Source organism: Urtica dioica, chromosome 4 (genome assembly GCF_054948205.1).
Source record: "Urtica dioica subsp. dioica isolate 48M chromosome 4, U.dioica_male_clone48M_v1_H2, whole genome shotgun sequence".
NCBI lineage: Eukaryota > Viridiplantae > Streptophyta > Magnoliopsida > Rosales > Urticaceae > Urtica > Urtica dioica.
Window position 1 is genome coordinate 5,875,075 of NC_142759.1, and position 10,879 is coordinate 5,885,953.

Consider the following 10,879-nt stretch of genomic DNA (forward strand, 5'->3'; position numbering starts at 1 on the left):
TACAAACGTAATTGGGCCTGTTGTCCGTGAGTTAACCGACCCGGTCCGACCCTTTTCGGAAAAAGATCGGATCAAATTGTGTTTGTTGATGGTCTGGACTGGACTTAGGATATATGTCCTTAAGCCTTCAAAAAAGCCCTATATGAACTTAGCTTCCACCAAGTTCGGCCCAATTTTTTAATTTATGTTTTTATGTTTAAAAAGTATTGTTGACACATAAACTCAATTTTATTATTAATAATATAAAAAAAATTCTAAAATTTGTTGTTTTATTTCAATTTTTTTTTTTTTTTATGATTATAGTTTGGACTTTTTAAGGTCCAGTTTAAACCATTTTAGAGCTTGACCTGAGCCAGGCTCGATGGCTTGGTCCTGAGTTGGGCCTAAGGTCCTATTCCTTAAGCCTGACCCCCCAAGAAAAAAGGTTTAGGTCAGACCCAGGCTTTTTTGGCTTGAAAAAAAAAGGTTGGCCCGATCCAACTTGGCCTTTTTGACATCTTTATACAAACGTCTAGAATATAATATACAAATTTATAAGCACAACAACGAAGTTTTGGTACATGAAAAAATTACATAACTAACCTAAAACGTGCGTCACTTTTCAAAACATATCGACAATAACCATTTTTCTTTTTTCAAGACAAAAATACCTTTGTGTTTCAAATCTAGTCAACAGTTGTTGAAATCGGTTAACTATGAAAATCGGGTTAACAATTTTTGAAATCTAGTTAACAGTTTTTAAAATCTAATAAACAATTTTCGAAATATGGTTCAAAATATTAGTATATTGAAATCTAAATAACATTTATTAAAATCTAGTTAATAGATATTGAAATATGATTAACAATTATTGAAATATGATCAACAATTATTAAAAGGCAAAATGAACACTTTAAAAATTAAAACAGTTATTTGTGAAAAATCAGCGAGTAATATTACAAAAAATTTACGAAAAACAGCTATTTAAAACTATTTCCAGGTAATATGTACAATAAATATCTATAAAGGGCATTAGTAAAGAATGGCACAACACCAAAAAAAAAAGTGTATTCTTTGTGATAGACTAAAAAAAAGACTACTAAACTCAAAGCCTATTAGGGAAGGACTGTACATTCTAAGTGCCAGGTTATTCATCACCTATGCCTTGTTTAGAAAACATAGTAGCTGAGCACAATAATAGAAACTCGTGTATACATAAACAGTACACAACATGACAGTGAGAAGCGAGGAACGAGAATACTTGGAGCAGTGATCTCACTTCACCGATAAATGGCAGTTAAGCTCTCCTTTTGAATGGCTTCACACTTGAAGTTTGTTCATAAAAGGATTTCTATTTTTTCCCCACATAAGCACCGAGTTTAGACAAATCTGGGATCCAGAACGATAGCTCGGACGATCCGGTCACAAACATAAGATTTCCAGGAGCCCATTTTACAACCGGAGGCTCATTTTCTGTGCTCATCCAACTTGCTACCTGGAAAGTTTGACTTTGATAAAATACGTACACATTTTTATAGCCAAATTCACGGGTAAAAAATAAATCGTAGCTCAAAGCGTGCTAGACTATTTAAATATAGAAAAAAAAAAAAAAAAACAAAGAATTACAGCCAACAGGCTCAATGAACCAATATTTCAAGAATAAATACTATTAAGGACAATAATTAAACATTTTACACATAAGATAAATCGGTAAGAAACGTGTACGGAGAAAGTAAAGACATACCTCTTTTCCGGTCCGAACACTCCAAGCAAAAACACTGCCGTCACCAGAACCTATCACGGGGTAATAAAAAAATTAATAAATACAGAAAACCAAATGTCGAGGAAAATAAAATAATAAATTTGTTTTTATAATGGAGTGGATCTGAGCACATGTAGCCCAAGAAAAATATGCAGATTCTAATTATGGAGATAAATAAATAAAAAAATCAGAAATATGATAAGAGACAACCCACCTGATATTACAAACATTCCTTCGGGGCTGAAAGAAGCCTCCAACGTGGAATTTACTGACACTGGCTTTACATTGTATGTTGACAACTAAGCAGAATTCGAAAATGCAAGATTGTTACCAAGTGGAAATGACAATGAAATTTCTCAACAAGATTGGGATAGAGCTAGAACTTACAAGTGTACCGCGAAAGGAATCAAGTACGTGAATATGTCCATCCATGGTTGTCAGAAGCATAAGTCTTCCATCGTTACTGTACTTCACAACATTGGCATCGGAAATATCTCCTCCAACAGAAAATATTTCAAAAGGACCCTGGACAATTTAATCGCAGTCATTTAATCAGTATAATCATCTCAGCTTCTCAACTTCGAGATTCATATATACAATATGACGTATTGACAACTAGCCTTTTCGTATTTTCGAGCATCAAACATTCGTACGCATCCCCCAAAGGCAACGGCAAAAACTAGCCCTTGGTCATCATATGCCGTTGCAGGTCTTCCTTGTACCCGTAAAAGACCCTAACATTTTTCAAACACAATAAAAATAAAAATAACCTGTTAACACTATCTGTTGCCTGCAAAAGGTGCTATTATATTCTGACAAACCCACCTGGCACTTATCAGCCCGTTGATCCCATAGCATAACAGTTCGATCAAGGGAACCAGAGATAAAGCATTCCCTGCGCGAACACAAACTAAGCGAGACCACCCTGCAACAAAGGCACTGTAAATTTATTTACCATGCTTAATTACTGGTGGCAAGCTTCAGTTATCTGTTGCTCTTATATAAATGTACCTGTCATGGTGACCTTTAAAATACCGCAAGTATTTGTTGTCGTGTAATGATAGGAGTCGCAGGGATTCTGAACCACATGATATACATAAGAAACTATATTTTGCGCATAATAGTGGCCGGGTAAGTATAGTAACGTACCATCCCAGCCATTTTTTGAGGAGTATATGACTGTCGTAGGGTGAGAAGTGAACGAAACAAGATCAACCCCATATTTTTTGCTGTTAATTGTCTTCAAACAACTGGCAATACATAATCCCTCTCATAATTCATGTCAATGACAAGTGGAAAAAAAAGTACTAGAAACATGTAACATGTAAGCCCGAGACTTTTAACACTCAACTCAAACTGGGTAGCAAAAACAGAAGTACAGTAGTTCTTTCTACTTCTCTTTTTGCAACTGATTTGAGCAGGAACAGAAAACCAAATAAAACTCTGTTATACTCAGTCAGAGTAAAAACCACATGGAGCATTTTTTAGCTATGTCCCAAAAAATTCAAACTCAGAAGCTGAATTGAATTGAAATTGCATGGAAGAAAAATTATCACGCTGAAAGCATGTCGCCTAAACATTGATACTGCGTAAACTATACACCATGAAGCTAATTCCTAAAACACATCTCACAGTTCACAATATTCACTGTATGAATACGAGAAAAAGAAAATGAGGAACTGTGGCAATGCAGTCGAGTGTAATTGAAATCAAACCAATCACCACTTTGTTTCAACTCCAAACATTTAATCGAGTTGAAAAGTAATGGAGCTAACATCGTATATCATGAATCTAAACAAACTATGAACGCATAGAACAACTCTTGAACTAGGAACAGGGAAAATGGAGTCTTACGTCGAACTTGCAACGTCATACAAGCGAATGGACTCATCGTCACTTGCAGTAACCAAATAACTGGATGTCTTGTGAAAATCCATTGAGCTGATCCTACCACTCTGTGAAAACCCGTTGTAAAATCAATTAGGTCGAATCATCAGAATAACACGCACCAAGATCAAATCAGTGCCTATATAATATTAAAAGGAACTCAATCCGTCGCACATTGATTAAAATGAACCATAGAATACCATTACCGAAAAATTATACTTCAAAAGCATAAAAAAAAAAAATTAAAAAAAAAAAAACTTATATCAAATAAAATAGAACCGTGAAATAAATACCAAATTAGATAAAAAACTACAGGTGATTAAGTCCTGGATTCCACTGACATCAAACAACAACATAAACTCAATTACAGTATGAATATACCGAACTCTTTAACAAAACAACAAAGATCAAATGACATAACTACTGCAAAATAATATATAAATAAAACATAGTATTTGGGGGATTTTGAAATGAATTTAATCAGCGATTTTATGAAAAAAAAAATAATATACTTAAAAAGATCAGCAAGAAACCTACGTAGTCTTTGAAAGCCATGCCGACTTCCATGCTCTGAAGAATTTCCTCTGTGAGCTCTAGTGAGACCTTGTCTTCTCTTTCGGCATGACCTTTTCGGAATATTTTCACATTTCAGTACCGGACCACAAAAATGAAAATTGAAAACAGACATATAATCGATTGAGAAACCAAGTCGCCAAAAACTTTGAACATAGTTTAAAGTTGTTACACTTACTCGCCATCGGCGATGGATTATGTGTCTCAGTGAAGCCCTTTCAGTCCAAATTTTCAAACTGCTGCGAAAGAGGGATGATTAACTTTTTAACCATAAAAATGGACGGATTTAGTTTGGGAAGATAAACCAAGGTTTTGAGACAACAATTGGAAACCAAAGTCCTTTTGTGTATGTAAGGAAAACTATGGTTTTGTCCGTGTGAATGTCAAAACTACCCTAATTTCAAGGGTGATTATTATTATGAATTACCCCTAATTTTCTCTAAATCGAAGCAACGACAGTGTTATCACATCATCAACATGGCAGCAAATTTGTGTTTTTTTCAAAACTATTCCGATTCTGAAATTAGCTAATATTATTGCAAATATAAGCTCAGGTATAATCATTCAAAACCCTAAAAGACCAAACTGCAATTCGAGATGACCATATAAGAACAATAAACGGAATCTGTAACAATAGGAATTAACAAACGAATTTGATCTCGAAGCACAAATAAGACTCTAACCACGAAAATCTTGGATTCTAACACTAAACCCTAAAATAAGAACGAAACTGACCGAACAAGGAGCTTACCGAACTAAATAACAGAAAGAAAAGAAAAAAGAAAAAAAAATCTTACTTCAGCCAAATAAATCCAGCACTGAAATTTCAAAACGAAACGCTAAAATCAGTATTTGAAGAGAAGAAACAAATAAAATCAGTACAGAAACGACGCTCGAAGAACAATGATAATATGCAAAAAGGGACAAATACCATTGAGAGTGTAGAGAGAAACAGTTTGGGTCTTAGGTTTTTTATTTTATTTTCTTAATTTCCCTCCAAATCCGAAGAGAGGGAAAGCTTGAAGGGATCGAAAATTATTGATTTGTCTGAAAAGTGAGGATCATGGGAAAAGACACTATATATTGACACGTGCATAGATAGTTCTTTGGACGGTCAAGATTGAGTGAACACGCCTATTTGCGACTTTGCTCAATTTCTTTTTTTTTTCTTCTTCTTTTGATCAGAGACTTTGCTCGATTTCTTGAACTTGGAAAAGACGGTCTTTCGTCCCTGAAAATTAGTAATATTTCCTAAAAGGCCTTTATTTGGTGTATTTGTGAATTTGCCTAGTATTACATGTAACCTATATTTATTTACTACTTTTATTTTTTATCGAACTGATATTTTAAAACCCGAAATTCAATCTACATTATTCATTGATACTAACATTAATATAATAAACTAAAGTCACTTGAAAATTTCAATTTATTGGACGCATCATCAGTAGGTAAGAAAACACTAGTTTCAACTTTCAAGATAACTTTCTCATAAAGATTGGTATTAAGCTGATATTTCTTTGTAAAATTCACGTAAATGAGCACTATAATCCTTTTCTTAATAGCTAACTAACACACTCAGAAAAGAAATAATATAATCGGCATTTTTTATTTTATTTTCTTAATTTTTACCCATTGCCAACTTTCTTTAGCAGTAGCCAAATTTAGTGAAAAATATATCTAAATAAATAAGACAATCAAGAACACCTTTGTGAATTTACAATATCTGGATACATATACCTCGAACTTTGGAATCCAAAAAACAAACCAAATGAAAGAAAGAAAAAAAAAACAATTAAGCTTAATTTTCTTAATATATATCTATATATTATCTTCTTCTCATTATAGCACAAATCGCTGCACCGGTGCAACAACATCACCATCACCACCGTCCGACGAGGACACGGAATCAACGGAGCTGCGATCATCGGGGCCCACTTTTTTCTTGATGAACTCGATGCAATCCGCCACGGCCTCGCTGCGGCGGTGATCGTTGATGATGTCATAATAATAATCCTTATTTGCCGTACCGTCTTTTGAAACCTGTGTATCGTTGGGGTTTGTGGACGAAGAGAGCGCGGACAAGAAGATGAGGCGAAATACAGCCTCACGGAATCGCTCGAGGATCTTGGACTTGCTGTGAGAGAATGACGATGATGAGCTTTTGTTGTTGCCTTTCAGGCTTGGAATGCATAGCAAGTTGGTTTTCATGATTCTTCTTTGATGTTGATGATGATGATGGTGATCTGAGCTTGGTATCTCCATTGCTGAAATATTTTGTTTTGGAATTTTTTTTAGGGGGCGTTTAATAGAGAATGAAGATAAGTTTTTTGGCGCGGTGACATATATAAATAAAATAAAACAAAAAAATGGTGTGTGTATACAAGTTTTGGAAATATGCAATTTGGTCCTAAACTGTTTTTTAATTACGTAAGTTGTTGATTTTTTAGCGAATTATTGGAATTATTAAAAAAAAAAATTACGTATTTTGAACGCATAGTTGATTTAAGTGTGTATTTTAGTAAAGTAGATATTAAAAGTGTGTTGAAAATCTGAACGACTTTGTTTAAAGGGATTAAAAGTGCTCAAAATTAATAGTTCGGGGAGCTTTGAGGAAAAAAGTAAAGAAAATATAAAGGTCGAAGCACAGCTACGCAACAAATCAGGAGCCACTAGTTCTAATGAAACTTGTTCATATTTTAATTTTATAGTATGGAGTGGAATTAACATGGCAGTATATCGTGCTCTTATTTTATTCATGGTTTTTTTTTTTTTTTTTTTTTTTTTTTTTTTTGTCTTGTATGATTAATCTAGACTCTAGCGAGGCCTAGATGACAACTCGGTTACCGCCAAATGGGAACAACCTAAATATAATTATTCCATTGATCCCTATTGTCCTCTTTAATTAACCTTACGTTTGACCTATTTTCTGGTTTATATTCTACGGAAATCGCTGTATCGTTCATGTATTATAATTTATTATGAATTGGCAGTTTTATATCTATCATCCATATATTGTTCACGTTAAAAGAAGATTTTACGCCAAAATAAAATAAAACAAATAATTCATATAAATCACTATCATACATGATTATATGTACCGATCACATATGCGAACTATAGCTAGTTGATATTAATATATGTGATCAATCCGAGTAATGTAAACGACGATTTTATATATATCACCTAGCCAAATGCAAATATTAAGGATTTTGTCTTACATGGTAAGGATTTCACATGGTTGCATGTGAAAGCTATATGCAATTTTTGTCTCAAATGACTCGTCATGATTTTATGAACATCGAACGAAAGAAATTTACAAATAAAGAAAAATTTATAACTTTATAACACAATATTGTATTCCATGTACCTTGATCATTATTGTTATTGTTATTTTAAAGAAGAAGAAAATAAACGTAATTTGAACTAGCAGCTTTGTCATACAATAAAAGACAAAAAACAACCTTCTCACAAACATTGATATGTTGTAGATCATACAAACTAGTGTGTGTGTGTAAAAACTTAACAAAAAGCATCAACTATTGGAGACTGACCACTTTGCCGGACTCCCTTCTTCTTGGCAAAAAACCATCCCAATATAGGCACTAAAGGCTTAGTTTTTGTCTTCTTAACATAGGATGGTTTATCATTTGCAAAGTGTTGGTCAACCACTATAGAAGGAGGGCTCGTGAACTTTACGCTCCTCTTCTTTGCCTTCTCGTTCTCGTCCTCCATATTAACTTTGATCCTTTTGGGGGTCTCAATGAATTTGAGGTCTTCTTCCGTGACCTCTTCGAAAAGCGGTTGCTTTTGATTCTTTTTTGCCTTGAGTTTTTCCAATTCTCTCTTTGTCTCTTGAATTTCTTCTCTTAGGGAGTTAATGCAATGCTCCATTGATTTGGTCTCTTCTTTCGCTTGGTCAAGGCTTTGCTTTGTTTCCTCTAGCTCAGCTTTTAAGGCTCCGAAGTTGGATTGAGCCGGTTTGTTCTCGCTCTCTTCAACTCGAATCTTTAGATGGATTCCAACCCAAAAAGAAGAAAAATAATGGTTTAATTTTCAAAGGGTATCAAAATCTTTTCACAATGTCAAAAGCATTGTAATTAAAACTCCATAACTGGTTTTTTTAATTATTGGTAAACAAAACCCAAATATCTTACAATTATGTGATACAATAAGCACATAATCGTTGTAGAACAATGAAAGTTAAAAAGAGTCGCCAAAGAGCCAATCAACTCGACTTTCTTTTCTAGTGATTTCGCTCTCTTCATAAAAGGGTCGGGCTAGACATGGAGACTCTGGGCCCTAAAAAAAGGTTTTTGCCGAATTCAACCCGACATAGGCTCACCCATGGTCCAACTATTTTAAATTTAAAATCTAGTTATAAATCCATCCTTTTTTATATATGAAAACATAATTTTATAAGCAAATATAAATTATCTCACTTTTAAGTAGCGTACTATAAATTATATGACTTTTTTAATTAAAAATGCATTTTAGATATTAATTTTTTTTTTGCTAAGGGCCCAATTCGGGCATTTTATAGGATCGGGCCCAGACCAAGCCCAGCCCCGACCCCGAGCGAGAGGTCCTAGGGCTAGAAAAAAAAAATCAGGTCAGCCTGGCCCGATATTTTGGCATGTTTTTATGCGTCATATTTTCTATAACAAAATTACAAAGGTGACAAAATGGTGTAGTCTAGACTCTCTAGTAAAATGAAATAATTCATCACATATCACCATGTATACTCAGACGTTAGTTCTACACTACAAACATTCCAACTATAATGTATTAATAAGTTTTAATATCTTACTTTAACAAACTAGAACATATTATGCCCTTAACTGTAAAGCTATTTAAATTATTTGATATTAGCAATATTTTTAGGGTCTGTATAATATCTATATCCAATAACATAAACCACATGCTTCATAGTTACGTCTTTCATGAATTAATCATTCTTAGAACTCCCATGAACAAAAAGGAGAAAATAGTTTTTAGGGAGAAGAAAAATAGTTAACCTCTTTGAGCTGCTTGGCATAGATTTCTCCGACCAAGACTCTCTCTCCGAACAACGCAACCGCCTCTTTGACCGACCTGAACGGCGCTCTGGTGTCAATCTCAGCCCGTCCCACGGCTGCCAAGCTGTTGTACGGACGATCCTCACCGTCCATTTTTCCCGAGCACTATAAACAAAAAAAAATAATGGGACTTAGACAATTGATAATTTGGAGTTGAGAGGGAATGAATGTGAATTTGGTGACAAGATTCTATTTCCTTTATATCACACACTGAGACTTGTCAATAAAATTAAAGTTAAAAAAAAATAATAAAGTCGTTGTTAATGGTGATTGGTGATGTGGGTATTTTTTTTTTCTTTCAATAATAAAGTTGGTTAGCAAAATTAATGGGATGGGACTTTAGTTGTTTTCTTCGCGTCCACTTCACTGTAATTTTGTTAATTGAAGTTGACAAGGTTTGTTGGACTATCTTGATCAAGCTTTTTGGTTTGCTGTTATGTTTGAGGGGTTTCTTTTATCCATATGTTTATCAGGATTTAGGACCACTTTCTTTTTCAATTGAATTGTCTTAATTAACAAATATTATAATGCTAGCACTAATATTCTTTACGGATGTTTATATTATATTATATGTTAATATGAAGAGAATGGGATGTAAATATAAACAGCAAGAAACATAAATAAAAGAAGGGAAGTAATTGAGAGTGTTTCTGGGGTTCCAAAATCATTATGTATTATGTGTCCGGGTGTCACGACCCGCGAGCGACAGCTCACGAGCCGTGACCGATTGACTCTGAAACAATACAAACTCAAAATATAAATTAATAAATATTAATTAGTCGCGAAAATCCGGGGAAATTTTTTCGCTTTTTAACTTAGAGTCTTATAGCGACTTCTATAGATTTATGTTCCGGAACAAATAAACAAACCCCCGGTCGAAACCCCATAGCCCATAGGTCAAGGCAACACGCGCTCGGTCTCGGTCTTCGACTTCATTTCCCGCTTACGAGCTTCTTCTTTATCTACATTACCAAGGGACATAAAACTATGAGTCGAATGACTCAGCAAGCGGGAGTCTAGCCTATGAAAGAAAAGCAGCTAATGCAAAGCATGTGACGTGCGAACAAGCAAACAAGAATGCAGGATGCAGCTATCACCTAAAAGTGACTAATGAGCGCGCATCCTAGAATACTAGCCGTCCCGCAAGGTTATACACTCTTCACTGCTATAACCTCCGGTCCGACTAGAGACCAATTTCCAACTTCGAGCAGCAGTCGTCAACTGATCTAAGTTTTAACACTTGTCTGGGATCCACTAGTGGTACTTCCTTCATCATGACGTCAGCGCCACTGGTCTCTGGCATAGTGAGCTCGCGAACCGCGATCATCACCCACTACGCCCCGGTGTGCTCAAGGCAGCTTCCGGTGAGTCTTCCAGCAAGCAATGAGCTCGCGATGCGCGACCTTCACCCATTGCTTCGAGTACTCGGCGCACGGACCGACATGGCCCGCCAAGCACAAGTCAGGGACTTGTGAGTACCACCGACACGAGTTTAAAGTTTGGGTACACTGCAGCTAGCAGCGTACACGTTAAACTTATATACGGAAGAGCGTGACGGGATAAACCCCGAAAGAAATTATTGTTTCCCTTTGAAGCTCGTTTA

General features: G+C 35.0%; 2 protein-coding genes across 5 annotated transcripts; both read right to left on the reverse strand.

Annotated features, from left to right (window-relative positions):
* Nucleotides 1-1,035: 1,035 nt before the first annotated feature.
* On the reverse strand, nt 1,036-5,251 carry LOC149399692 (Transducin/WD40 repeat-like superfamily protein). Of its 4 annotated transcripts, none has more exons than XM_089613743.1 (13): nt 5,133-5,251; nt 4,999-5,019; nt 4,380-4,437; nt 4,166-4,254; nt 3,596-3,696; nt 2,891-2,991; nt 2,753-2,819; nt 2,567-2,666; nt 2,362-2,475; nt 2,129-2,266; nt 1,956-2,040; nt 1,724-1,773; nt 1,036-1,474 (listed from the first exon to the last, which is right to left on the reverse strand). In XM_089613743.1, the coding sequence occupies exons 3-13, from the start codon at nt 4,384-4,386 to the stop codon at nt 1,331-1,333; spliced, it is 996 nt and encodes a 331-aa protein (XP_089469869.1). In that variant the 5' UTR covers nt 4,387-4,437; nt 4,999-5,019; nt 5,133-5,251; the 3' UTR covers nt 1,036-1,330. The 4 variants fall into 4 exon arrangements, with proteins under 4 accessions (XP_089469869.1, XP_089469868.1, XP_089469866.1 ...); XM_089613742.1 differs by having other exon boundaries at nt 4,380-4,440; XM_089613740.1 differs by lacking the exon at nt 4,999-5,019.
* A 2,293-nt stretch (nt 5,252-7,544) lies between these two features.
* LOC149399693 (WEB family protein (DUF827)) lies at nt 7,545-9,446 on the reverse strand. Its single transcript, XM_089613073.1, has 2 exons — nt 9,217-9,446; nt 7,545-8,206 (listed from the first exon to the last, which is right to left on the reverse strand). Exons 1-2 carry the CDS (start codon nt 9,367-9,369, stop codon nt 7,721-7,723), a joined length of 639 nt encoding a protein of 212 aa, XP_089469199.1. The 5' UTR covers nt 9,370-9,446; the 3' UTR covers nt 7,545-7,720.
* Between the last annotated feature and the right edge of the window lie 1,433 nt (nt 9,447-10,879).